At 47.4% G+C, this 25,466-nt stretch overlaps 10 protein-coding genes across 10 annotated transcripts; 4 read left to right on the forward strand and 6 right to left on the reverse strand.

Annotated features, from left to right (window-relative positions):
- Positions 1-53: 53 nt before the first annotated feature.
- On the forward strand, positions 54-1,330 carry V1513DRAFT_471771 (SGNH hydrolase-type esterase domain-containing protein; the record flags this gene model as incomplete). Its single annotated transcript, XM_066900160.1, has 2 exons — positions 54-1,087; positions 1,151-1,330. Exons 1-2 carry the CDS (start codon positions 545-547, stop codon positions 1,328-1,330), a joined length of 723 nt encoding a protein of 240 aa, XP_066752316.1. The 5' UTR covers positions 54-544.
- Positions 1,263-2,652, reverse strand: V1513DRAFT_417845 (TAP42-like protein). Its single transcript, XM_066895880.1, has 2 exons — positions 1,461-2,652; positions 1,263-1,410 (listed from the first exon to the last, which is right to left on the reverse strand). The coding sequence occupies exons 1-2, from the start codon at positions 2,582-2,584 to the stop codon at positions 1,380-1,382; spliced, it is 1,155 nt and encodes a 384-aa protein (XP_066752317.1). The 5' UTR covers positions 2,585-2,652; the 3' UTR covers positions 1,263-1,379.
- A 78-nt stretch (positions 2,653-2,730) lies between these two features.
- Positions 2,731-6,450, reverse strand: V1513DRAFT_449036 (uncharacterized protein). The gene is made up of 2 exons (XM_066898620.1): positions 3,281-6,450; positions 2,731-3,227 (listed from the first exon to the last, which is right to left on the reverse strand). The coding sequence occupies exons 1-2, from the start codon at positions 5,999-6,001 to the stop codon at positions 2,856-2,858; spliced, it is 3,093 nt and encodes a 1,030-aa protein (XP_066752318.1). The 5' UTR covers positions 6,002-6,450; the 3' UTR covers positions 2,731-2,855.
- A 388-nt stretch (positions 6,451-6,838) lies between these two features.
- V1513DRAFT_459718 (NUDIX hydrolase domain-like protein) lies at positions 6,839-7,922 on the forward strand (the record flags this gene model as incomplete). The annotated part of the gene is made up of 4 exons (XM_066899782.1): positions 6,839-7,049; positions 7,246-7,365; positions 7,427-7,645; positions 7,693-7,922. 4 exons carry the CDS (start codon positions 6,839-6,841, stop codon positions 7,920-7,922), a joined length of 780 nt encoding a protein of 259 aa, XP_066752319.1.
- A 679-nt stretch (positions 7,923-8,601) lies between these two features.
- V1513DRAFT_465666 (uncharacterized protein) lies at positions 8,602-10,944 on the forward strand. Its single transcript, XM_066900046.1, has 2 exons — positions 8,602-9,373; positions 9,432-10,944. The coding sequence occupies exons 1-2, from the start codon at positions 8,822-8,824 to the stop codon at positions 10,626-10,628; spliced, it is 1,749 nt and encodes a 582-aa protein (XP_066752320.1). The 5' UTR covers positions 8,602-8,821; the 3' UTR covers positions 10,629-10,944.
- V1513DRAFT_480383 (uncharacterized protein) lies at positions 10,825-14,117 on the reverse strand. The gene is made up of 3 exons (XM_066900329.1): positions 14,002-14,117; positions 13,067-13,913; positions 10,825-13,011 (listed from the first exon to the last, which is right to left on the reverse strand). The coding sequence occupies exons 2-3, from the start codon at positions 13,899-13,901 to the stop codon at positions 10,985-10,987; spliced, it is 2,862 nt and encodes a 953-aa protein (XP_066752321.1). The 5' UTR covers positions 13,902-13,913; positions 14,002-14,117; the 3' UTR covers positions 10,825-10,984.
- A 126-nt stretch (positions 14,118-14,243) lies between these two features.
- V1513DRAFT_449043 (uncharacterized protein) lies at positions 14,244-15,780 on the forward strand. Its single transcript, XM_066898621.1, has 3 exons — positions 14,244-14,619; positions 14,724-15,104; positions 15,164-15,780. The coding sequence occupies exons 1-3, from the start codon at positions 14,577-14,579 to the stop codon at positions 15,616-15,618; spliced, it is 879 nt and encodes a 292-aa protein (XP_066752322.1). The 5' UTR covers positions 14,244-14,576; the 3' UTR covers positions 15,619-15,780.
- V1513DRAFT_480386 (tryptophan synthase beta subunit-like PLP-dependent enzyme) lies at positions 15,711-18,615 on the reverse strand. Its single transcript, XM_066900330.1, has 5 exons — positions 18,355-18,615; positions 18,178-18,274; positions 17,959-18,122; positions 17,650-17,882; positions 15,711-17,596 (listed from the first exon to the last, which is right to left on the reverse strand). The coding sequence occupies exons 2-5, from the start codon at positions 18,221-18,223 to the stop codon at positions 15,877-15,879; spliced, it is 2,163 nt and encodes a 720-aa protein (XP_066752323.1). The 5' UTR covers positions 18,224-18,274; positions 18,355-18,615; the 3' UTR covers positions 15,711-15,876.
- V1513DRAFT_449048 (uncharacterized protein) lies at positions 18,478-20,486 on the reverse strand. Its single transcript, XM_066898622.1, has 3 exons — positions 19,867-20,486; positions 18,555-19,814; positions 18,478-18,497 (listed from the first exon to the last, which is right to left on the reverse strand). The coding sequence occupies exons 1-2, from the start codon at positions 20,404-20,406 to the stop codon at positions 18,924-18,926; spliced, it is 1,431 nt and encodes a 476-aa protein (XP_066752324.1). The 5' UTR covers positions 20,407-20,486; the 3' UTR covers positions 18,478-18,497; positions 18,555-18,923.
- Positions 20,487-21,996: 1,510 nt separating this feature from the next.
- On the reverse strand, positions 21,997-23,388 carry V1513DRAFT_426563 (zinc knuckle protein; the record flags this gene model as incomplete). The annotated part of the gene is made up of 7 exons (XM_066896174.1): positions 21,997-22,176; positions 22,232-22,315; positions 22,376-22,449; positions 22,513-22,857; positions 22,916-22,957; positions 23,009-23,082; positions 23,357-23,388. The coding sequence occupies 7 exons, from the start codon at positions 23,386-23,388 to the stop codon at positions 21,997-21,999; spliced, it is 831 nt and encodes a 276-aa protein (XP_066752325.1).
- Positions 23,389-25,466: the final 2,078 nt, after the last annotated feature.

The raw sequence follows: 25,466 nt of genomic DNA on the forward strand, positions 1-25,466 counted from the left end.
GCTAGGACCAGGATATTAAACTGTATATATTTGACTTTTATGTGCGATTGAGGATTATAAATTGTATCATATTCATCCCTTGCTACGTTCATTCGGACCATTCACACTGAATTTTTATCTGTTAATAGGTTAGAATCATAAAAATCTTAAACCAATAGGTGAACATTGAGAAATAATAATTTGGTACACTAAAACTCAAAGTTCAGCCGGTGCACGGAAGCGATCAGTGGTCGTACACCTGGTGGTATTCTTGTGATTACGTGGACATATTCTCCAACGCTTGAATTTATCCGCCAGAAGCATACCACCGTCATTGTTCGGGTAGCTATCCTTCAAATACCCTGCTCCGCAAAATCCGGAAATGATGTAGGCGCAGCCGAGTAGACATTTCAGCATTTCATTGGTAGTTAGCTCTTATTCATGCCATTGTTGAGAGTCACCTACAATAGCTATCTGAGGGCGATCCGGAACAGCCAATTCGCATCGACTCGTCGTTGGGGTCCGGAAGGACACGCAAATTCCCAGTTGTCGACCTACCAGCACTATGCCGCCACTTGCAGGAGCGACTGTTTACAAAAAAGTCGTGTTGATTGGCGATTCGCAATTTGAATTATCATGGAATCCTCAATTTGAATTTTGTTTTCCTGCCGCACTGGCAAACTATTATGGTCGACGCGCGGATATCTTGAATCGCGGGCTCTCAGGGTACAATTCCACATGGATGCGCTCCCAATTGGACAGAATTATCCTCGAATTGAAGCACTATGACGAGGACGTGGTGCTATTGTTTATATTGTGGTTGGGGACAAATGATTCGTGCTTAGAGTTTACCGAACATCATGTTCCTGTTCCGGAATTTGAGGCGAATGTGAGGACTTATGTTGGTGAGATTAAGCGAAATTTTGCCAATGCTCGTATATTACTGGTTTCGCCTGCGCCAATTAGTAAAACGGGATTAGCTATGTCGACAATGCGTACGAAAGGTACGGATCGCACGCAAGCTGCGACAAAGGAATATGTTGATGCATTGCTAAAGTACTCTGACGACGAAAACGTCGTGAGGAAGATCGATTTGTTCGGCGAGTTAGTGGATGCCGCGGGCTACGACTCGAACAAGACCATTTTTGACGAGACTAATCCTGTTACAGAGGATGCCGCTCTCAAGATAGCAAAATTCACTGTTGATGGCCTGCATTTAAATGGCTCTGGGTACAGAGTTCTGTTTAATTTGGTTAAGTGCACGTTAGATAATTGGGATAGTGTTCGTGCGTCAGATCTAGAGGGAGTTGAGCCAAGTTGGTCTGAGAAGGCAAAGAAATATAGAAAATAGATGCTATTGTACATTATGAGTGAATTTTATCTTTTGACCATTATTTGATTTATCCTCGATTGAGTGTGTTTCCTGAACCTCTAAAACCAATGTTAGAATGCCGAGTCCATATGCGAGTCGCTCAACATACCTTGGATTCGCTTCGGTAAACTCATCCCATTTCCGCAGTCTGTACGTCTCTTTGTCGTTCTCTTCATTATCCTCATCCTTCTCGACCTTTTTCTCGGACTCTGGACCGCCGCCTTCAATGATATTGCCCCTTCTCCGTTCTTCCTCAAGGTACTCGTCAATTGTCATTGTCGGCAAAACGTAATCGGGCTTGAACACGCCCTTCTTAATTTGATCCCGAGAAGACACAATCGTGAATGGCCTATTGACCTTCCCGTCCGCTCTCAGTATAGGTTGGCTAGCCCGTAACGGCGCATCTACTCGCTCCGAATAATCATCCTCCTTGCTCCGAGATTCTTCAACTGGTGGCTTCGGAGGTGCCAAGGGCGAAGGTCTATCGGCCGCAAACGCCAAGATCTCCAATTCCGAATCGAGTGCCTGCAACGCATTAAACGCGCGCTCGACAAACAAAGCGACCTGCTTCAAGTATAAGTCCCTCGCAACCTCATCATTCTCATCCGCCTCTTTCTCATCAAGCTGCCGGGAACGCAGGTCTTTAACCTTCTTCTCTATCTCCTTTTCCCGCTTAAACTTCGCGACCTTGGCCATCCGCTGCGCACCCGGATCGGAAAACCCGCGTGCATGAGCCGTGGCGAAAATCGGCGTGTCAACAGGCACTTCCAGTATCGCGTGCAGCAGCCTAGCGGCGTCTCTGTCCAACAACCCGTACGAATCGCACAGCGTCAGGAATGAAAGATATAGCCCCTTTGATTTCAATGCCAGCAGTTTTCGGGCAGGTAAGGAGGCGGTGTAAATCTTGTCTGTCAAAGTCGCAAGGTAGTAGTCGATGACTAAGTACGGGAGATCAATTGTTGCGATGTCTTCAACTGATTCGTTCACGCTGAAGATCGAGAGGTGCTCAGATTTAAGTTTTGCGGATTCAAACGAGGAAATTGCTTGCTTTAGTGTATTTTGGTAAGTTTCGGAACGCGAGGTGTCGTATTCTGGGAAACTGAACGAGGCGGAAGTACTGGATGCGGTCGCGGTAACTACTGTGGTGTCTAACATGCCGCTGACGAGCTTCACGTATTGAGACAACGCGTAGTTAAATTCTTGCTTTAGTGTCCGGCTGCTCGGTGAGGCCATATTGAATATATATGCGAGTGCAATTGCAGGTGTAAACTAAAATGTGTATATCGTCATTCGAAACCTGCATGATCTGAGAGTTGGGAGAACGTCATCAAGGCAGAGCCGAGGAGCCGAGATAAACTCAGAAACATTCTCGCTTCGATGTCTCTGGTAGCACACTACGATTTGCGCTATCATTACTTTTTATATTTAATGCGAACGTAATATATTCCTTAATAAATCGCCAATCCCAGTTACCAATCCTTACACCGTAAATACATATATACAATCACGAGCATTCATGTTTGCCATTCCCACCATTAATTGACTTATTCTCCTTACCATTCAACTGTGCTGGAGCTTTATTGTCCTTCTGACCTGGTCTCCGACGAAGGGCCTGCAATCTGCTTTCCATTCCTTCAATCTTAGCACCAAAAGAGTCGACGGATTCATCTAGATCGTCTAACTTTGCATCAAGAGTTCGGACTTCGTACTGCAAGCGTGCCGCTTCCATGTCGAGATCCCGGATTCCGTTTGCAAGATATCCCTCTCGTTGAATGGCATGGTGGTATGCTTGTTGGATGGCATCCGATTCGGTGATAGCATGTTCGTGAAACAGAGCAAGGTCTGCCATCTGAAGGGCGTAATCATCGCGAATACTCTAAAACCGATATTAGTATACGCTTATTGGATAGAACCCAGTGGGAAATATACTTCAGCTCGTTTGACATGCGATTCGCTCCACTGTTGCACGGCTTTTACGCGCTCAAGAAGTCTAAATATATACTCTGTTGGGTAATCCCACTGAGCGTCCCATCGCGACACGAGTGGCTCGACGACCGAAAAACTAGCCCTGCGCACGACTTTGTTGCTGACATCGATATCCGCGGCAAATGGGCCACCGCAGACTCGAATAGATGAATGCTCGTTGACGGAGATGCCGCCAAGAGCGACAACGGACTTGCTGAAATTATTTTGCTGCGCTGCAAGTTCGACGAGATCGAAACATGACCTAGCGGTGCGCGGACCGAGCGATAGCGAATTAGAACTCCGTGCATCATGATAAATCATAAGCTCATTTTCGATGGCTTCTAACCGTTGACTGTCGTCGTTGAAAGATTGCGCGGTTGAGGCTGAATGGCCGTTACTGCTTCCAGCGTCGTTGACGGCAAGTTCGGATCCATTACGACTGCCGCCCGATTGAATCGATCTTGGCTGTAATCGGCCACTACTGTGCACACGATCGCGTTCTTCTAGATATTCACTCTCTTCAATGTCATCGTCGTAGTCCTGGTCGTATTCATCTTCCTCTTCCTCTTCCACTTCCTCGTCCTCGTCCCTTTCCGGGATAATAAGGTCGACTTCATCGCGTCCCTTAGGGTCCACATCAGTCGGCGTTGAACCATCGGTAGCGGTGGACGGTGGTGTGGATGTTCCCGCGGACAGAGCAGTATTATCGTTTTCCACCAGTGCAGTGATTCGTTTACTTCCTCTCTCTGTGGCCAGAACCGAAGTCTGATGCTGCTCGTCACGGCGACGTCGCAGGTTTCCGGTCAATTTGTTTACGCCCGAGCGGATAGCTTCGTCTGTCCGGACTTTACCCCTGCGCATTGCTGTCTTAATATCACGCCTTAAGGGCTGCGTCTCTTCGCGGTTAATGCGTCTGTTGCGATGATATCGTACGAATGCGGGAACGTCGTCATAAGCTGAGACATGTGATGAAGACGAAGGATAGTGGTTCCCATCTGCAACGAATGCCTGGCCCTCAGTATCGTAGTTCTCGTTCTCTTCGAATTCGTCCTCGCCCCGGTCCGATTCGTTCTCAACAACAGCGTCTGAGGCTGAAGATGTAGCAACACGGGCAGACGTAGGAAGCAAGGAACTGCTATCTTCTCCATATGTTCCACGCACAGATCCAGGTGCCGTGGAAGACCGGAGCAACGGTCGTCGGGGCGTTTGATATGAATTCGAAAGTCCTGAAGCATTCATAGCCGATGATACCAACGGGGCGACCGCATTACCGTTACCGTTACTCGTAACGGCGTCATCGATGACATTGGCATACTTGGAGTTTCTAATTTGCCGCGCAAATTTGGAGTTCATTTTGCCGAGCCAGAGATAACGGAGCGAGTGGCCGTAAATGTTCTCGATAAACCGATCATAGTCTGTCGTTTCGACGTCGATGGCGTTTTGCGTGTGCATGCCTGACAAATCTTGGACGGTTGTCTTAACGACTTTTGTTAACGCAAACCGCTCCGAGGCCGAAATTTTGCCGGTGAAGCGCAAAAGCTTATCGCGGGTTGGGCCATCGAGTTTCGCGGTCTTGCTTAATTTTTGCTGTCGCTGGAACGTGACGATACCTTGCCGAAATCCTGCAACGTCGAATGGATCTTTAGCGACTTGGGCACCAGCTGCGTTTAATCGATGGCGACATCCGACAACCATTCCAAGGATTGCAGCGATTGTGGTAGGTCCGAGTACTTTATCGGCAGGATCGACGCGATAATGAGGCACGCCGATATCGTGCCACCAAGCGTTGATCGCGCTCTCGGTCAAGTCGCAGAGTAGTCCATTTATATCATACCGCCGGAATAGACCAAAGTAGTATAGTGACACCTGTACAAGCTTGACGATATTTATAACTGCATTCTCGAAAGGCACATGGTCGCTTAAGCGATATATCTGGTAAAACTTGTCGCGACTGGCATCTGCCGGTTTGTTGAGTGTTATTCCCGAGCGACCGCCACAACCCATCCGTCGCAAGTTTTCGTTAACAATGAAGTCGTTGCTGTGCTTCGACGCATTACCGTCGGGTACGTTGATCAGCGTCAATCCGGACTGGAACGATGACAGGTTTGTGACGAAGAGTGTGCCGAGCTGGTCGCATGATTTCGGGCGCGCGTTCATTTTCGAGAGGTCTTCGACATATGCTCGCAGTCTCTTAGACCACAGGTCGCGGTCCTTGGGCACAGTGATTGAGCCGAGGGTGACGACATGTTCTGGGTTGCCGGTGTAGCTGATGATCGACGAGCTGTAGCAGCGCGCGCAGGCCCATTGCTCGATGATGTACACCTCGTAGCCAGTGACGGTGATTGTTTTTGGCTTACCATCGAGGCAGTCAACATATTGCGCGTCCGAGCCCCGTAGATACCGCAATCCGTCGATGTCGGCGACAAAGAAGGTCATGCAGGTTTCTGTGGTGGGTTGAGCGTTGCGCGCAGGACTGGGCAACATTGTGGGTCCGCGAACCGGCGAGGCGGTGGATGCGGTGGTTGCTGTGGTCGTCACGGCGCTGCGGCGACTCGGTGGCGGCGACTGTCCGTTGGCATTGACAGTCGTGTGTAGCAACGGCTGGCTCGACGACCTGAGATGGTCTATGGTAGCGGCCCGTGGCGGCTGCACAAGCGGATAGAACATCGTTTGATGATAAGCCATCGACGACGCGGCCGATGGCGGGTTGGTGTGGTTGTTACCGGTTTTATTCGAGGCGATAGTCGGATAGTCGTTATATTTAATGTTGGATAGTCTTTCAGAGGCTGGGGATAAAGGAACCGGGGTTAAGAGCCTCGTTAGTCGGGAAGGCCCTCACGTGCGGCTTCGGCGGGGTGCCCATCCACATGAAAAATCGCAGCGCCGTGTTAACAGCTAACTATGATACACATAAGTATTATAACTACGAATACTTTGCTGCAATTAATCAGTCCAATTTGAATTAGCCCACAAATCACCATCGACGATTTGATCAATAAAAGAACCACAATTCTAGTACCTTTGCACGAGTCTTTCTTGTACAGAAAGGTATCCGGCAAATTCGCTGTACAATTATGCGAGTGGTAGAAGGATATCATCATATATATATATTTAATCCCAGAACATACACAATCATACTGACGACCACATTGACAGCAACATATGTTCGTCCCTGTTATATTCAACGATCTGCAAATAAAATACCAGAATGGCTTCTACAGTTAAGGTTGTAAAAGCGGGTATTGTGCGGCTCTCGGGTTTTGATGGAGCTCGTGTTCGTGTAGTTCGCGTAGTTCGCGTAGTTCGGGGAGTTCGGGAGTGAATGTCGCAAAAACGCCGGGGGGGATCATAGTTTCCAGTCTGTCGCCTTCAACAATCGCCGCTTCTTCTTGCGTCCTCCGCCGCCTTCTCGCTATTGTTATTTCTCTACTTCGCTCGTCGTCCACCTCCAACTCCTAATTCACGGCTACACCTCGCCCACTTCCTTGCCGTCCAACTCTATATATCCAATTAGCAGCCCGAATGAGTGCCATCACCGAGACCACACTTACCAGGGACAACATCCTGCGCCTCTTCCCCGACATCGCTGCCTCGATGCAGACTGAGCGCCCTTCCGCGCAGGATGCTCAGCTCTTTGATGGCTATGACGAAGAGCAGGTCCGTCTTATGGAAGAGGTCTGCATTGTTCTAGACTGGAATGATATCCCCTGCGGTAGCGCTAGCAAGAAAACCTGTGAGTCAAATTTCTTTGTTCACGCGCCGCCCAATCGATTGTACTAGCAATCTCACGACAAACATGCGCGTCATCTATTCGTATAGCTAGCTCCTGTCAATTACGTGCACCTTTGACGGTGGCAACGAGTTACTTAGTTTATACGTGAATGTTGGTATAACAACGTATTCGCACATTTGTTAACAGCTCTTGATAGGCCATCTCATGAGTAACATCAACAATGGTCTCCTTCACCGAGCATTTTCCGTCTTCCTTTTCAACGAGGAGAACAAGCTCCTGCTACAACAGCGCGCCGACGAGAAAATCACATTCCCAGGTATGCTTAATATATTCTAGTAGACGCGTATGCAGAAGATGCTAACGGCGTTATAATACAGGCATGTGGACAAACACCTGCTGCTCGCATCCTCTCGCGATTCCTTCCGAGATTGGGTACGACTTGCCTACATCTATCATGGGTGTCAAGCGCGCCGCTCAGCGAAAGTTGGACCAGGAGTTGGGCATTGCAAGTGACCAGGTTCCATTAGATAAGTTCCACTTTTTGACCAGAATCCATTACAAGGCGCCAAGTGATGGCCTCTGGGGAGAACATGAAAGTATGTCGGTTTCACTCTTGTTTCAGTAGTTGCCTAACGATTCCTAGTTGATTACATTCTCTTCATAAAGGCAGCACCAACGGTGACGGCCAACCCCAACGAAGTTAAGGACGCAAAATACGTTACCGCCAAGGAATTGCGGGTGATGTTCGAGGACAAGGACCTTACCTTTACTCCATGGTTTAAGCTGATCTGCGAGACATATCTTTTCGACTGGTGGAGTAACCTGGACGAGGTCAAATCCTTCCGGGAGACAGAGATCCGCCGAATGCTATAGTTGCATTCGAGATTTGGTGTACTAAGAACTTGAGAAATTGAGCAACATCAGATTAGAGCAATTTGGCTCTCCACATAGTCGTCTTCCAGTCACTTTTCACTTTAGAGTTGGCATTGAGGAATTTTTTGATTTTTCCTTTTGTTCTGTTACTCGCAATCTCTTCTCAGGTTTCTTCCGAATGGTGGTACACGAAAGTCAAAACAACGGTATAAAAGCATTTGTTCAATTTTTGTAGGGATTTGAGTTTATGCTTTCAGGCTTTGCTATATAGATATTGACTTCGGCCGCGCCAAAAGCAGAGTGGTGGATCTATCTTCAATTTAATTTTGCAGTTACTTTTCTTTTTTTTAGATTATAGACGGATGGTTGTGTACACTTTAGGTTGTCAATTTTCCTCGTTCGCAAGTGGGTTTAGTGGAGTTCGTCCATATTCGCATTGTATATGGCTGTTCTTGTTGCTTGTCTTCATTCAACGTCATTTTGTATTTTTAACATTGTTTCGCTTATGTATTTAATATAGTGTCTAAAGCAGGCACGATTTTGGAATTAATTATTGTATTGCTTCACATAATCCGCTGAACTAATGCAGTGTTTGAAACAATCCTTCTTTCAGTCAACCAACAATTGATCGTACCAAACCCTCAATCTTTTGGTTCAAACTCGGCAGGATTACTACATACAACCTTGAAGTAAATGGGACCCTAATCCATAGTTTTCTCGAGGAGGTAGCATCATAAATACTACTTGGAGGTCAGCTATTATGGTCACCACGATGCCATGCCATAAAATTCAACAACGAGCAGGTACACGTCGACTATATCGTCTTCATTTACTGCCCCGAACTACGCTGGATATAGACTGTCGCCTTAATCAGCAGTTGCACGATTTTTGACGTCGCAATGACGGCATCACAAACGCTCCGCCGGTTGCGTACGAGGCTCCCCGTGTACATCCGGAGCCGGCGCCTCGTCTTCATCGCGACGCTCGCTATATTCAGTATAATCTGGTTGACAGCATTCTTCGGCTCGTCTCGAAATTATTCGGCACAAACACCGCCGTCAAAGTCATCGGTAGCGACCGCGGTTACGAATAATTACATCCCCTCCTTGGCTTGGGAAACACCGTACTCATTCTCGGTGTCCAGTGCAGGTTCAGACGTCGCGGTGCTCCCACAACTGCCTGATCGGTGTCCAGTATATACATTCTACGATCCTGAACTTGCGGCGGCTGCTGGTCGCAATACGACGATCGAGGAGCGTTTAATTGCAGTGTGGAGGCAAGCGTTTTGGGCACTGGGATTCAAACCTATCGTTCTCGACCTGTCGCACTCAAAGAGAAATTGGTTGTACAACTCAATTAATGAGTTGAATTTAGAGGGCGCGTCGAAGATTGACGTCATGCGGTTTTTGGCGTGGAGTGCCAATCCGACGGGTATTTTGACAACAAATAGAGTAAGCCTGATTGTAACTAGTACAATACTGGGGCTACTAGATGCTAACGAGCCGATAGGTTGTGCCGATGACTACCTGGCCGACGGAGAATACCTGGAGGTTCTGGAGGTCATGCCAATTTGGGCAACTGACGACCTACAAAGATGTCGGCTCCGGGTTCATAATCGGCTCGCGGCAAGCTATCGACGAGTATGTCATGCGAACATTCACCGGTGCCTCGAAGGCAAAGATTGTTTCTGCGGCACAGAGTCTGTTCCATGTTGAACCCAAGACCGACTTTTTGGCACAGTATGCACCGGACTTTGTTTCAAAGAACTATCATGGACTACCGGAAGAGAAACTGCCGGATCTCATCAACGCGCATTTGCACTCGACTTTCTTGTACCGGTTCTCAGACGGGGGCATTTCGATTCTCGATCCGTTCCCAGAATCAGCGCATGCGATTGCATTCCCATCACTGGCCACCGCCACAGCGCTCGCCACATGCCCGCCAGTTGAGTTCGAAGCATACTGTCCATCAAATATCCCAAATTGCTTCAAATGTTCCCAGTCGCTGCGCAAGGACTTCATCAAGACTGTTCCAGCCATCCCGGACTCGCCATCCACCTTCGTCATGATCACTATCCCACATGCAATGACGTATCTCGCATTGAGCCACTCCACATCCGGCTTAACCGCAGACATCGTCCGCCGCGAAACAGCCCGCGACATGTTCGTCCGCAAAGTAACGTCCGAGATAATTAAAGAAGGCCACGGCGCTCCCTATCGTGCTCTCGAACTCAAGAAAATGGCAGTCGCGAGCAGCGAGGTATTGGATGCGAAGTACATATCTGTTTTCGAGTCTCAGTTTGCGTTCGAGAACTGTCTCGTGAGCGACTATTTCCGATGGGCGGTTGGTTTCAATTTCGGACCCCGTGTGGCGGAGAACGGCGAGGAGAAACTGTCGAGCAAGAAGGCAACATTTGACTCAGTTGCCCACGAGATAGGAATGTGCCTCCCGGCGCCCGCATACATCGAGTTCCAAAAAGAAGCCGAGCGCATTGTGGACCAAAAGGTCGGTAAGGGGAATGACCCATTTATGCCAATGAGTGTGTCTGCCACCATAACCGCAATTCGTGACCGCATTCTCAGCAAAGACCTCGACCGGAAAGAATTGGAGATCATCGAGGCGTGGAATATGGCCGACTCAGAGCTATGGCGGTTCGTTAAAGCGCTGAATGAACGAGCAGCGCAGGAAGAAAAAATATGGGAGTAGTATACAAAACCTGTAATATACTTGAATTTTTGGTCGCTTGTTTTGGCGCATATATATTTGTTACGATGTAATTTATATATTCTATTGACCGCTCCTACTGCGTTTCTTTTGGCCGTACATTAAGAACTGGCGCTCGTTTGTTTGGAATGTTTTGGTGTTAGTTTGTGCATAATGCGTATTTACATAACTTAAATTTTTTTTATTTTGTTGCATTAGTTTGCTTTTATTGCCGACTAGCCATTTTGCACAATAATTATATACCATGCAATACTATATACATTACATTGTCAAACTCTAATTAGAACCAAAAATGAATAACATATATACAAATAATTATATCACACACGTAGCGCCGCCTATTGATTCATGTCAACATGCGTTTCCACCGGTTGCGCTGAAAATCCGAATCCCGACTTGTACGCCCGCTTGCCATCCTGACCAAACTGTTTATGCCAATCTCTAATCATCATCAAAGAGCTCATCTCATCACTAACCGACGCTCCTGTTTCTCTTAGCGCTGTTTCAAAGTGGCAACGACTGAGAATCCGTTTCCGACTGGATATTGCAAGGGCCGGATTCTTCATGCGCAGTTTGACCGCTTCTGTTGCGGCGATGACACACACATTCTTGATATCCGAGCCAGAGAAGTACGGCGTTTGCTTCGCGAGGTACTCCGGCGTAACCGAGTCATCCAGCGTTTCGTCCTTCAAATGCACTTTAAAGATCTCCTCGCGGTTCTTCTCCGTCGGCAGATCAACCAACACACGTCTCGGAAACCGACGCAGTACGGCGTCATCAAGATCAAATGGTCGGTTCGTCGTCCCTATGACCATAATTCGCTCACTTTGAAGACCGTCCCATTCGGCCATAAACTGATTAATCATCTCTCGATCTCGAATAACACCACGATTCTGCATAAGCGAGTCTACTTCGTCCATAAAGATAATGCAGGGACTCAGCTTCTTTGCAAGCGAGAACAGTGCACTCACGTTTTTCTCCGCCTCACCAACGTATTTATCCTGAAGGTCACTCGGCCGAACATCGAGAATAGCTGTCTGACCAGCTTTCGCAAGCGCTTTGACAAGCAACGTCTTGCCAGTTCCAGAAGGTCCGTAGAGCAAGATTCCAGATGTATGATTTGTAGCAAGAACACCATAACTGAACTCGTCCGGCATCAGCAACGGAAACATCACAGTATCTCGAATAACATCCAGCGTCCTCGGCGGAGCAATCACGTTATCGAATGTAACATTAATTTTCTCCGGCCTAATGTACTGATTTAGGAATGCCTTTTCCCGTTTGTCTAGTGATGCTTCAATTAACTTCCAGTCTCTAGGCTTGAGTGATTGTTTTGGTTTCTTCTCGTCTGATTCGACTAGTTCCTCTTGCACGTAAGCATTGATATCCGTAATGATATAAGGATCTCTATAAGTTTGAGAAATACCGTATTCTTCGGCATTTTGCTGCAACAAGTTCTCCAAGTCCCGAGTGTCTTCATGAATTGCAACCACGCGGTCAAGCAAGTTCATGTCCACCGTGGTCCTGTCTTCTTGAACCATCAAGCCCTTGAGCATCATCACCAACCGGTACATAAACCTTGGAGTAATAAGACCGGAAGATAACAGACGCAAACCATTGGTCTTGTTCGAATCTTGTTCGAGGTCCCAGTTCTCTGGAAAATCTAGTACAGTTTCCGGCTGCGATTGTAATATCCGACAAAGAAACGCGTCAATAAACCGAGCATTGACCGTTCGCGTATGTGAAATATTTTCAATGGCCGCATTTTGATTGTAAGTGACCTTCGATAGCGGGATAGTCTGTCGCAGAACTTCCCAGTCTTGAAAATTCTGGTACCAAGGCTCCGCAACCTCTCCATCATCGGGATATTCTGGGCTAATATGCAACCCACCAGTATCTTCGTCCGGAGTCAGTCTCACTTTGAGATTCCAATCACTCGGCTTGACAGGCTTGTGAGCAGTTGCAATAATGATCGTTAGCTCGCCGTCACTTCGGCGCTGTCGAATGTGATGCTTAAGTTCGCTGAAAAAAGTGCCCCCCAAATCCGACTGCGCCAACGCTAGGTAGTCGCGCAAATGGACAATCAGTGGCTTGCATTTCGGTCGTATCCTAAGACAGCTGTCTGATTCAATTGCACAATCTTCAGGCGTAATTGCACTGAGTAGTTCTGTAACATAGTCTGCGAAGAACTCTGATCTCTTTGCGTACAAGTCGTCACTAAAACTTTTGTCGTCTTCATCATCATCGTGCTGCTGTCGATGAGAGGTGCCGATTGGTGCTGTGGCCGTCAAAGAGTCGACGTTACGATATCGGTAGTCGACATGATTGTTAATGGGCACAACCCAAGGCAATATTTTGACATCCTCTGCCACTCAAGTTAGTGCTCGGAAATTCGTAGAAGTAGGCCAAATTATACAAACCTGCGGTCTCTATGTGCTCCCCGATGATCCTTTCGACGTCCATATCGTCTATCCGCAATATGTCCGCCTTGTTTTCCACTGCAATCTTCTCCACCAGAGCATCTAAATACTGAAGCGACTGCCCGTTAGATGCCAAGAGACTGACTCCACACTTATCTGCCCACGGAGATGTCTGTGCAGATGCGTGAGCGAGATTGAATGCGGAGACCACGTTTGTATTAAGATACCGCCAAATTCGCTCGTCAATAGCATACGGCGTCTTCCCACTGGCATTTTCGGTCTTGAAATCCACCACTTCCAGCTTCTCCATTGAGTCGGTCTTTAATTTCTCCAGTGAGATGACGTTATTCTTTTCTATTCGCTCAATAGCTTCTTCACTCAGCGTGAAAGGAATATGCTCATAATCTTCAGAGGAATCCTCCACTCTCAGGTCTTTCTCCAGTTGGGTAGTAACGACACTCTGCTTCTTTTCGTTGTTCTTCTTCTTCTCGCGTTCATCTAGCAGACTTTGCTCGTCTCCTTCTTCCTCGTCTGCTTCCTCGTCCTCGTCGTCCTGCCGCCTCTGTTTCTCATCTTCTTTGAAAGTCTTCTTCTCTTCATTCTGCACACCCTGACTGCGTTCGAAATAGCCAAGTGTACCCCTCTGCTGTCGTACACTACTTGAGAATCGTCCAACTGTAATCGAAGGGAAATCGAACGCAAAATATGCCCTAGATGGATGTTTCGCGCTAATACACGGCGTCAATGCTGGTATATTCCATGAGCGCACACGAGGCGAGCAATTGAGTCGCGTCGTCCCCACACGACGGGCAGGGAGAATTATCATACGACTCATAGAATATTCCGCCTAGTCCCATATCCAGTGTTAGATGTCTCGCACAACGCGAACAGCCTCGTAGATAGTCAAAGGACTCCAATAACCCAAATCAACGAACCTCTTTGAATCAGCCCGATCACTGCTAGCAATTATCATTCCAAGCGCAGTTCACCAAGTAGAATCTCTATCGGACCAGTTATATCGCAAGTATTTTTGAAGCTGGATGGACAATTGTGTGCGCGATGCTCTAACTTCGAGTTTTGTACGGTTCACAACTGAACTCACGAACGGGTAACAGAAGTTGTGACACGGAGCCTCTACTTGCAGACAAGAAAACTCTCCAACTTCACCAAACCTGCTCACTAATTCCAGCAACAAGTGATCTAGTCATCCGGTGCATTTATTCTGAAAATTCGGTCTTGAAAATCGCCGAATTGGATTATCGTCTTTCGCCCCCTTATAATTACGATATCGTTTCGCAACTTAATCCAATATTTTCCTTTTATTACTGGTTAACTACAACGGCGCACCGAACTAAACATCGATATACGTTAAATGCGCCATCAAGACTCTACGCATTAGATAACACTAAAAAGACGATTTAACAAAGGACATAACGGACTCTAAACAGGAAAACCTAATCATACCATACACAATACGATTTGCAAACCACTGAATTTGTGCGATCAAAACATGGCTGACAATGCGGCAGTAGCCTCCCTTCTCGCCGCTCTGAGTAAGTATTTATTTTGTCTTAATGCCAATGTTCCAGTAAGGCTACTGGTCGCCATAGGATAGGCAGAGCATGGGAAGAATCTGATGGTAATAACTTGCATATAGCACAGCGAGCCCAACAGCAGCAACAACAGCAAGGACAGCCTCAAGCACAGCCTGCCCCGTACGGTCTGGCATCACCGCCTACACAATATTCTGCCCCACAGCAAGTTCCCACTCAGTTTTCGCATCCTTTTGCACAACTCCTCGCCCAACAGCAACAGCAGCCCGCTGGAGGAGCAGCCAATGCTACCGCCGCGGCGTTAGCTGCTGTTGCAGCCGCTGCTGCCGCAGGTGGCCCAGGAAGTCAGCCAGCGGCAGGAGCGTATAGCTTACCAGCTCCCACAAACTCAGGATATTTAGACCTTGCGACACTGTTACAGCCTGACTCCAGTAGCCTGACAGTTGGAGAGTACTACAGCCGCGTTACACGAGGCGACAGTAAATGTACGGTCCTGAACAAACCTTTTGCTTATACTCTGGGATCGGTGCTCACGGTTATCTAGCTTATGACGACAGACATCGCGACGACGACAGAGGGCGATTCCGCGACAGAGACCGTGGTCGGGAGCGTGACCGCGATCGCAATAACGACCGCCGCCGCAAACGCTCTCCCACCCCCCCACGTCTTCGGGAGGATGAGCGATGCAGGGAATGTAGTCCCAAACGCGAACCATCACCCGGTGGCACGAGAACAGAGTCACTGATCGTTAAAACTCCGTTCGTTGGTCTCATCATCGGGCGGGGTGGCGAAACACTTAAACGGATTGAACACGAAAGCGGTGCCAGAGTCCAATTTATAACAAACGGTAAAGAAGGTCCTGAGCGGCTTTGCAATATCAGCGGTGGACCAGAGAACATCTACGTTGCGAAGACCACAGTCATTCAAATGATCGAAAACGCCACACTCGACACGCGAGGACGGCCCCTCCAAAACGGAACAGGACGGTCTGGAGTGTAAATTGTAAACATTTTGCTTTGAAGAACTTGCTTGTAGGCAAAGATGTTTGGCGGCTGTAGTATCAACATGCAGGATTACTCGTGATTACTACGTAAAAGCGCGAAAGGCAGTATCCATTCCGTAATATGTTACACGTAATTACATTTCTAGTTTTCCAAGAACAACAGTCAAACTTCATAACAATCCTATACAGAGGCAAAAATACCAATCTTCTAACTCGTCGCCCTCGTAATTTGTATCACTGAGACTGGGATCGACCTAAAACCTCAAATCCCATCCGATTTCAGGTCCGAGCTTAGGCAAAGCCTCTGCCACGCTCTCAACGTCCTTGTCACCACGTCCGGACAAGCAGATGACAATGTTCTGGTCGGGAGTCATAGTTTTAGCAAGCTGGATAGCGCCATAGACTGCGTGAGAGCTCTCAAGAGCAGGAATGATACCTTCCAACTGGCTCAATAGCTTAAATCCCTCGAGCGCCTGCGGATCCGTGGCGGCGATAAACTGTGCCCGACCAGTATCCTTCCACATCGATAATTCGGGACCAACACCAGGATAATCGAGACCAGCGGAAACTGAGTGCGTGTCCGAAATCTGGCCGTCCTCGTTCTGCAGAACATAAGTCTTAACTCCATGAAGTACGCCAACTGAGCCGCCGGTAATAGTAGCACTGTGTCGGGGCGTGTCGACACCTTCACCACCGGCTTCAACGCCCAGCAGCTTCACTGACTTGTCTTCTGCAAAAGGAAAGAACATGCCTACGCTGTTGCTGCCGCCGCCTACACAAGCCACAACAGCATCCGGAAGCTTCCCGTTGATCTCGTAGAATTGCTCTTTCGTCTCCTTCCCGATAACACTCTGGAAAGTGCGGACAATAGTGGGATACGGATGAGGTCCAATAGCAGATCCAATAATATAGTGAGTCGTGGACAGATTGGTGACCCAGGCTCGAAGAGCCTCATTAACGGCATCTCGCAGAGTGCGAGTGCCAGCCTCGATAGCAACAACCTGCGCACCTAACAGCTTCATTCGAAAGACGTTCAGGGCCTGTCGGCGAACGTCTTCAGCGCCCATGTATATAGTACACTTCATATTAAATTTAGCGGCACAAGTAGCGGTAGCGACGCCGTGCTGACCAGCACCAGTTTCAGCAATAACCTCAGTCTTGCCCAGACGCCTAGCGATCAAAATCTGTCCGAGTGCATTGTTAATCTTGTGACTGCCGGTGTGATTAAGGTCTTCCCTCTTCAGCCAGATCTTCGCACCACCAGCGTACTCAGAAAGTCTGGGAGCAGCGTGAAGATTGCTAGGTCGTCCCATATATGGATAATATGATCTATACTCCTCCCAGAAGGTAGGATCATTGACAGCTTCCTCGAATCCCCGCTCGAGCTCAATAAGACAGTCAAAGAGAGACTCCGGTACGTACTGACCACCGTAAACTCCGAATCTGGCAGGAAATTTCCGACTCTTTTCTTCTTCGACCACGACTCCGTTCAAGAAATTGGTAGCAAGCTCGGCCTTGGGATCGCCCTCGGTGATGACCGCAGAAGGAGTAGCCTCTTTGGCAGTAGTAGCTTTAGCAATTGACTCAATGATTCCGACCTCGCGCGTCGTGCTCTCCAGACCGGTACGCCCGCAGATCTCGGAGCAAAACTTCTTCGTAACCTCAGGAGCGTCTTCGAGCTTGGCCTCTCCAATGATAGACACCAATTTACTGCCAATGACAACACCGTCAGCAATTTCACCCACACTCAAAAAGTGTTCTCGCTTGCTGACACCAAAGCCGACTGCGATTGGAGTTTCTCCACAGTATTTCCGCACACGAGCACAAAGTGCAGGCAGATCAGAGCTCAGTGAGCCCAGGGCACCGGTAGTGCCCATCCGAGAAACGACATAGATGAACGAGTCAGCAATTGAGGCCAAAAGTTTCAGACGTGACTCGCTGGTGGCCGGGGCAACAAGAGGAATATAGCTCATTCTGCAGTTAAATTATTAGCATGGCTTTGTCGAATGAAAGAAATTCGTAAGTACCCTTCCGCAGTGCAAAATTTACGAAATTTGAGAGCTTCCTCTGGCGGGAAGTCGACGACAATAAAGCCATTTGCCCCAGCATCTTTGGCATCCTTGACAAATTTCTCCTCGCCGTACATCAAAATAGGATTGTAGTAGCCCATGAGGACAACTGGAATCCGCAGGCCGGCTTTACGAGCCTCCCGAAGCAAATCCAGAGTCTGGGCAGTGGTCACACCATTCTTCAAAGCGATCTAATCCATTCATAAATCAGTAATTCATCCATGCCTGAAAACCTATTGCGTTGCATATATCAAAGAAGTCAATTACCGTATTTGAACTTTGAATAGTAGGTCCATCGCCGATGGGATCACTGAATGGCAGTCCTAGCTCGATAATATCGACACCACCAGCCTCCATGCCCTTCAGGATGCCCACAGTGCTCTCGGGTTTTGGGTAGCCTGCAGTAACGAAGGTTACGAAGGCATTACGACCTAATTGACAATTCCAGTCAGATCAGACAGTCTCCAAAAAGTATAACTGACGCACCTTCCGCTTTGCATTTGGTAAAAGTTTCCTTTAATTTGTCGGTCATTGCGAAATATGGATAAGCTGAATCTGATTGAGCGGGAAATAATTTTGCCTCCTGTACTGATAGTTAGACAATTGATACCCAACCGAGTAGCGGGTGAAAAAAGACTAGATATATTTGGTATTAGCACGCACCAGCTAAATGAGTCAACTTTGATAGGCCGTGCCTGCTTGTGTGGGGACGGGAGTGGCTGTTATTTTGTCGCCCTCGATGTAACTTTTTTTTTGGTGCTGCGGCAACCTTAGCTCGTAAAATCAGGCATCAACGCGTCGAGAGACTATGAGCAACTTTACGTTGGACACTCAACCAGCCAACAGGATAATATTGCACAGACCTCTAACAATATTACTCGAAATTAATATTGGATTTCATGTGTTATTCCAGCTTTGAACAATTGGAACTATAGATAGTCAACTTGGGAGAACTGTCAGAATCTTTGGTATTATTGTAGCATATGTGCTAAATGCGGCCCAATGCCTAATTAAGCCCAAGCTGAAAACTATATCATGAGCAATAAGTTAGGCAAATCGTATGATAAACTCAAGTCACTAAATATCCCTCGGCATCCGAGAGATGAAACATTCTATAATACACGGCACATAGCATAAACCGCTAATAATACAGATTTAATAAACCAAATCCCAACACAACTTGGCAGGAAAGCTCCATGACCAACCACATATCGGAGCTACCTCTCTGAAACCTAACGACTACCAAATCGCCGCGAATTTTCCCGCTTTCTGATACTCTTTCGGATAGCTTCAAATATGCCACTCCACCTCAGCCGCCGCTGTCCTCGTTGGGAATTGTCAGGCGTGATACCCATCGGAACCATTCTACGCTTTGTAGCCAGCTGAGCCCTACTAGTCGCCTCAATCCAAAATTGGGCCGCACGAGCATAGGGTCCGCGCAAATCCGACAATTGGAAATTGGGCTCTAGCTGCATCCACCTCTCGAAACACTCCCACGGCGTCCGTCGTTCAATATTAGAGTGGAATCCCCACGACTGTCGAGATGACATGTTCGCCGACACCACGTCCCAGTTATACATAAACTCACTAGCTAACCTTAAAAGATTTGCATCATCTTGAGGAAGCCAAATCGTAGGTACCCCAAACTCGACATATTTTAGACTCGGTGGTGGCGGTGCTTTGATATACACACCTCGCCGGTTAGCCTCACTAAGGAATAATGGTCTGTGAGTGCTATTCTCATCGCCTTCCCTCCGCTGTGGTTGTTGTGATGAAGATGGCGGTGGTGCCTGCAGCGCATCGTTTACAGCTTCGGTGGAATTCGCATTTCCCGAGTGTTGTTGTTTCCAAGAAGCCAAGCGTTCGGGGCTAATGTTATTTATAAGCATGGCAAACTTGTTAATCGGGACAATCGGAAGCTCGTCAATAGAGTCTCTAAAGAGTTCATCTTTCGAAGGATCAATCGACGCGTAATGTTGCTCCGCAAATATACCTGTCAACTTGTTCATATCGTTCATCGAGAATAATGAGCCATGAGAATCACTGTCGTCTAATCCATTCGTACTTTCACCACTATTCGCTGCCTCCACTTCCTCGTCTGTCAACATCCTTGGTGGCCTTGTCTATAGAGCATGTTACCACCTACAACACGTTAAAAACCAAATATCAGCTTACCTTAATACAGACCGACTTGCCATAGGTCCAATAGTCTCTTATCGACGACGCTATGTCCGCGGACTCCGTAACATTTCGCTTGTGCTTATTCGCGACATCAAGAGCAGTAACCTGCATCTCACCAAGAACATGATCCCAATGGCTCTTAGGCCGCTTTGGCGCTCTAAACCGCTGCGGCTGGCGCAAACTCCATTTTCCTTCCCGCTTCAGCTCATCAATACGCCCAAACGTGCGCTGTAGTATCGATTCCGTGTAAATCGTGAGAAAATTATCCGTCGTCAAGGACTTATGCGCAGACGGTATGAGATTCGCGAGAGCTGACGCTTGAATTTTATAGTATATCTTAACGAGCGGAATACCAGGCTTGACTGGTGGCTCTTCCGTCGCCATTACCCTCAAAGTAGGCTTTGGCTTCGTTACGAGAACGGACTCGATTGTTGAGGTGTTTGCAACCCGGCGTGGGGCTGACTTGGGTGTTGCACCGAGCAGCTCTGTCACTGATTTGTGTTTCAACGCACCAGAACTCACTCGCGTCGTCATACGTTCTTGAGGCGATGTAGATGTGGTATGATGCAATTGAGCTGCGTGTCCATTTGGTTGTTGTTGTTGTTGTTGTTGTTGTTGTTGTGGTGGTGGTGGTGGTAGTGGTTGTTGTGGTTGTTGTGGTTGTTGAGGGGGATATTGAGGTGGACGTAGTGCTGCTGTTCGCTGTTCAGGTGATGTCGCGACATGCTGGGGCGTAACAACAGATTGAGAAACAGCATGGGCATGGACTCTGTGCTGGTGGGTAGCAGCTTGATGAATAGATTCAATCATGTCGAGTTTCTTGACTTTGTTGGTGTAGAGTATCTGTGGAAGCGATGATTCTTCAAACAAATGACCACTAGAATTCTAGTCAGCAGCCGTACAAGGACTTCACAATCGCCAAACAATACCTTTCCAAATCGTTTTTCTCCAAAAACGCCATCAAGAAATCATCTTCGGATGCAATAATCTCATCAGTGATAGGCAACAGTGGACTCCGGGACAGAAAATACAATTCCGAAAGCTTTCGTTTCCGGCCCTTCACGACATCACTGGCACTGCATCAGCCACGCTTATTCTCTACACAGATCATCCAATTCCTAGGCCGAACATACCTGCAAAGTTGCCGTCGACGTTCGATATTCTCGAACCGCAACCTATCAAGCCGATCCTAAGACGCCAGCAAATCAGCAAAATCTTCCCCCACCACATCTCCAATGCACACTCACCGATGAGAAATCCATCCCAATCTCCCTTCAAATACTCATATATATCGATCCCAATCCAAGATTTCTTGTCAAATCCTAAATTGCAGGTAGGCTTGGGTTATTCTCACGCTCCCAGTCTGTGTATGTTGGAATGCTACTGTTGCAGAGTGCTCGCAATCACGTGAACGATTCCGTCGTGAAAATTTTGACGTATGAAGATGTGTTTCGACTTCAATCCGCAGCTACGCCTTCCCCTATATTCTTTAGATAGTTATGCAAGATAAAATTCAATTAATATAATTATATAAATCCGTTTTTTTAAACGATCGGTTCAGTCCATATCTGCATATGCAAGCCTGTATTAGGGTAAGGGCATTTAGCCTTAATTTCCAAATATGGATGCTTTTCTTGAAGAATGAAGTGCGAAATGTCGATTCCTTATCTAATTAGTCTAGCTAGTTGACATAGAGATATAAACAATAACAATAGTCATCACGAAACAGTGGTCAAATTAAAAAGTACATCCAGAGCATGCGTTGCTAAAGGCATGAAAATAAGATATAACTTATACGTCGAGTAGGGTAGGCCTATAACAAACCCAAATACGAAGAATGTGCTTATTTAAGTAAAATTATATTATGAAAGAAAGACGATAAATTAGAGAGTACGCCTAGTTGAATATACATTAAATCGCAGGATGACAAAGAACCAGAACAATTGAAAACAATTCCTTGAATATAGCACAATCGTAACATAAATTAACCTTCCGTAAACTCATAGAATGACCAATCCAGTTTGTCCATTTAGACTTCATTTTTGTTTTGTAAGTAGAGAAACTTTTGCTCGCAGGATGTCTGATTGCAGTTTGGTTCGTTATTAAACTTCTAATATCGTAATCTTACACTGGAATTGAAATGTTCTGAACTGAGCTCACTACTGGCGGGGAGGTAGCCAGGTCGTCGTTTGAGACTGTGGAAGCATCTGTCAATGATCCTGGGGTGGAGCCGATGGACGATGACAGTGACTCGGATGTTTGGGGGGCACCGTTTAAGTTGGTGTTTTGTGGGCATTCTCTGCTCTTTAGGTATTGTTAGCGACGTTATATCAACTGATAGCCTCACGGAAATTCATACAATGTGTCCCTGGTCGCCACACCGATAGCATGTCTTGCCGGCAGTGCTTAGAGGACCTCCATTCGGCGCAGTGCAGTCTCTGCTCTATTTAAATATTAGCAATTTCGCTAAATCACCATTTTAACTCAAACACAAGTAACATACAATATGGCCAAGTTTGCCGCATGCGTAGCACTTCATAGCTTGTGCCTGGCAATCGCGAGCATAGTGGTTTGGTCCTGCGTAGATATTAGGATCTCACAATCATCATTTGGTTTCCGTCGACAATACCGAATACTGACCTCCACATTTATAGCAGGTTGCTGCCCTCCCCTGTACGTATCCAATTCTAGGCACAATTCCGGTTCTCATAGGAATCCCTCTGAAGGCTGCAGCTTGGGCCGCAACAGCGGAATTCTGCATGCTCAGGTATGCGGCCGCAAAGTTGGACGCAGCTGCAGCGGCAGGAGTGGTTCCGTTAGCAGCAGCAGCTGCTGCTGCTGCGACAAGGTTCACACAATTGCGAGCAACATGGCCTGGTTGTCCGCAAGAGTAGCAGCGGCCGGTTATGAGGGCGCCAGTCATACGGAGGGTAGGGCAGTCGGCTTGGACATGACCAAGGCCCTGACAGTGGTAGCACTGCTTGGCTGACCAACGGCAGTTAGTCGACGCACAACGAGAGATAGGGCAAGAAAGAACACATACTCTCTGTTGTCCGTGGGTGTGGGCAGGCATTGGATTCGTGACCTACAGGCATTGTCAGTCTCGCGATAGAGGAGGTGAAAGGAAAGAACTTACCAGGCTGCTTGCAGTTGTAGCATAACCGCTCAGGTGAACTGCAGACCTCAGCAAAATGACCTATGTTTCCGCATCTAGCAGAAACGATATGTTAGTAATACTGTTCTATGGTTTCTAAATATCGATAAGCCTTCAAGTAGATTATCGAGAAGGCCACGTCGCATCAGCCTTCCGACTGATTACTATCAACGAGCGGTCAAACACTCAACCCTTTGGTCATGAAGAATTGCAAGTAATGATCTGATATTTGAGTTGATTGCTCTAACGGAAGTAGCAAGAGCGTGACCAATCCTAAGAGTAATCGGTGGACGACAATGAATAAACCTGTCAAAAATAGACCGCACATACTTATAGCAGGCTCTCCGCGAGAGTGACGACATTTTTAAAGACGAGAAGGCTTGATGTAAGCCAAAAATTGCAAGGTAAAGAGCGCGCAAGCCTCTGCTGTGCTAACTGCTAAGCCGATTAGAGTCGCGGAGTTGGAGGTCCGCGTTGACTCCGACAATTGATTGGAGGATTACTGCTGGAACACAATTAAGGAAAGACTGCAGAGGATAAAATGTGTGATGAAGGGTAGCGACTGGTAGAAAAGAAGGAAAGAAGGAAGAAAGGGAGACAATGAATGAAATTCAGTCAAGTGCGATTGGCGTTGATAGCAATGAACTTGGGAAACAAAAACTTTGGCTCGAGGGAAGCGGCAGGCACAGGCAGTGTAGGATGTAAGAGAAAGCATATAGAGAGCACAATAAGTTATAATATGGCGGGCCATCCGACGCTAGGAAAGAACAGTACACCAACATAAGACGAGTCTGGCCGTGGCCCGGGGGCTGCGGTTCCCCAATTCCAGGCAGTCGAAGAACTCAGAACTAGCCGAGGGCGAGCGACCAAAGTCGTGTAGTCCGAGATTAGACACCAGTCACACCGGTCTGCGTGCGTGCGGAGCATCTCCATGGTCTGAGCTGCTAAATAGCAAGATACTCATAAAGATAGCGTGTGCCTTTGCAATGCCTATCTGTCTCCATCCGGTCGACAGGCACGCGCTCTCTTTGAGAGTGCCCTGCGCTCAAGGGGCTAAGTAGCACTTCGATTTCTTCTGAATAAGGTAACTCTGTAGCAAGCGTTGATACATTTAAATCCGAATTGTTCAAGGAACTTCCGAAACTTCAAGTTGACAGTTCGGCTTGCAGTAGTACGCTCCGCGGGTAAGCGATGATACACCCATTGAGGGCGACCGCATCGGCGGATTACACTGATTTCCCACTACCTGAACTTTCCACTTATGGCAAAGCCCTGCTTATCCAGCCACACCATTCTGAGCTTAAATTCGGCCCTGATGGCTGCTGATAACGATAATGTCAAAAATCACCTCAATCTTGCAAGTTTACATGTTTTCTTAGCCCAACTTATAAAACTGGACATAAACTACAATGCCTCTGTCAAAAATTATGGCTTTTAAAAAAAACTACTGCGTCTGCCGCTATGCGCCAATGCCATGGGTTGGCTGCAATATGGCTTGTCAAGACTTCAACTTTTATTCCTGGTTTACATAAATAAATACGTCACCTCATCATCGCTAATCCTAATTCAATTGGTTGCAGCAACATAATTGGATCGCTCTTCGAGCATCACGCCTTCGCCTCGGTGATTGCGTTCGAATGCGACGATACAACGTACATAAGTTTCCTTGCTCCTAGGATCCTTAAACCAGTCAAGTTGAGCATTACAAGTACACAAAACACATCCAACCACTTAAATTCGGTGACAGTTGAGAAGTGTCAGTATAGCGATGGCCCTGCCGACCCTAGCCGAAATCATCTCCTTAATTCGGACGACCCGCTAGCGCGGAACAAAGCTTCGGTGATAAGGATGCCACTGGAACAGCAGTTTTAGGGGCTGCGACCAGTGCCTCTTAAAACTCCACCACTTGTTTGGCCAGTATCATGAATTAGTCACCATCTTTACAGCGTTCGACGAATGCTCATTGATTCCGCCTAAGTAGCAGGCTGGGGTTACTTGGTCATACCGTCAAGGGCAGGCAGGTTGAATTCCTATCGAAAAACATGCGGAACTCTATAGACGTAGCAGGTATCAACTAGACTTACCTTTCTACAGACGAGGCTTTGCAACCATCGAACTCTGATAATTTTGTCGCAATTGTTGATGCCCGAAGCAGCAATTGGTCCAGTTAGCCGTGACAGATCCCCGTGCTAACCTGACTATTCAGGAATAGTGCTTCCGCTGCCTTGTAGAGCGCCGCACCGCCGGCGATCATACTTAATTGGAAGGAAATACCCCAACCCAGATAAAGCTATCTAGATTACTCTAAGGCAGAGCACAGCTCGGAGTTATCGGACCTTCGTCCTAGGATAGCTCTTACTAATTTGCCAGGAAATATGGCGGCCCCCTGCTTCCATCTAAAAATAATAGTCGTCAACATCTGCCGCCCGTTTGGCAAGGT

This window comes from Lipomyces chichibuensis (genome assembly GCF_038497645.1).
Source record: "Lipomyces chichibuensis strain CBS 12929 unplaced genomic scaffold V1513scaffold_28, whole genome shotgun sequence".
Classification (NCBI taxonomy): Eukaryota; Fungi; Ascomycota; class Lipomycetes; order Lipomycetales; family Lipomycetaceae; genus Lipomyces; species Lipomyces chichibuensis.

Excerpts from the sequence above, each read along its gene's own strand:
- V1513DRAFT_417845 (XM_066895880.1), bottom strand. The coding sequence starts at position 2,584 with ATGGCCTCACCGAGCAGCCGGACACTAAAGCAAGAATTTAACTACGCG. Across the intron at positions 1,411-1,460 it reads TTTACCGAAGCGAATCCAAG|AGGTTCAGGAAACACACTCA; the intron begins GTATGTTGAGCG and ends CATTGGTTTTAG.
- V1513DRAFT_449036 (XM_066898620.1), bottom strand. The coding sequence starts at position 6,001 with ATGGCTTATCATCAAACGATGTTCTATCCGCTTGTGCAGCCGCCACGG. Across the intron at positions 3,228-3,280 it reads CGCATGTCAAACGAGCTGAA|AGTATTCGCGATGATTACGC; the intron begins GTATATTTCCCA and ends TATCGGTTTTAG.
- V1513DRAFT_465666 (XM_066900046.1), top strand. The coding sequence starts at position 8,822 with ATGACGGCATCACAAACGCTCCGCCGGTTGCGTACGAGGCTCCCCGTG. Across the intron at positions 9,374-9,431 it reads GTATTTTGACAACAAATAGA|GTTGTGCCGATGACTACCTG; the intron begins GTAAGCCTGATT and ends ACGAGCCGATAG.
- V1513DRAFT_480383 (XM_066900329.1), bottom strand. The coding sequence starts at position 13,901 with ATGAGTCGTATGATAATTCTCCCTGCCCGTCGTGTGGGGACGACGCGA. Across the intron at positions 13,012-13,066 it reads GGAGCACATAGAGACCGCAG|AGGATGTCAAAATATTGCCT; the intron begins GTTTGTATAATT and ends CTTGAGTGGCAG.
- V1513DRAFT_449043 (XM_066898621.1), top strand. The coding sequence starts at position 14,577 with ATGGCTGACAATGCGGCAGTAGCCTCCCTTCTCGCCGCTCTGA. Across the intron at positions 14,620-14,723 it reads CTCCCTTCTCGCCGCTCTGA|CACAGCGAGCCCAACAGCAG; the intron begins GTAAGTATTTAT and ends ACTTGCATATAG. Across the intron at positions 15,105-15,163 it reads TACACGAGGCGACAGTAAAT|CTTATGACGACAGACATCGC; the intron begins GTACGGTCCTGA and ends ACGGTTATCTAG.
- V1513DRAFT_480386 (XM_066900330.1), bottom strand. The coding sequence starts at position 18,223 with ATGACCGACAAATTAAAGGAAACTTTTACCAAATGCAAAGCGGAAG. Across the intron at positions 18,123-18,177 it reads TACCAAATGCAAAGCGGAAG|GTCGTAATGCCTTCGTAACC; the intron begins GTGCGTCAGTTA and ends ATTGTCAATTAG. Across the intron at positions 17,597-17,649 it reads AAATTTTGCACTGCGGAAGG|AATGAGCTATATTCCTCTTG; the intron begins GTACTTACGAAT and ends ATTTAACTGCAG.
- V1513DRAFT_449048 (XM_066898622.1), bottom strand. The coding sequence starts at position 20,406 with ATGACGACGCGAGTGAGTTCTGGTGCGTTGAAACACAAATCAGTGACA. Across the intron at positions 19,815-19,866 it reads GCAAGTCGGTCTGTATTAAG|ACAAGGCCACCAAGGATGTT; the intron begins GTAAGCTGATAT and ends CATGCTCTATAG.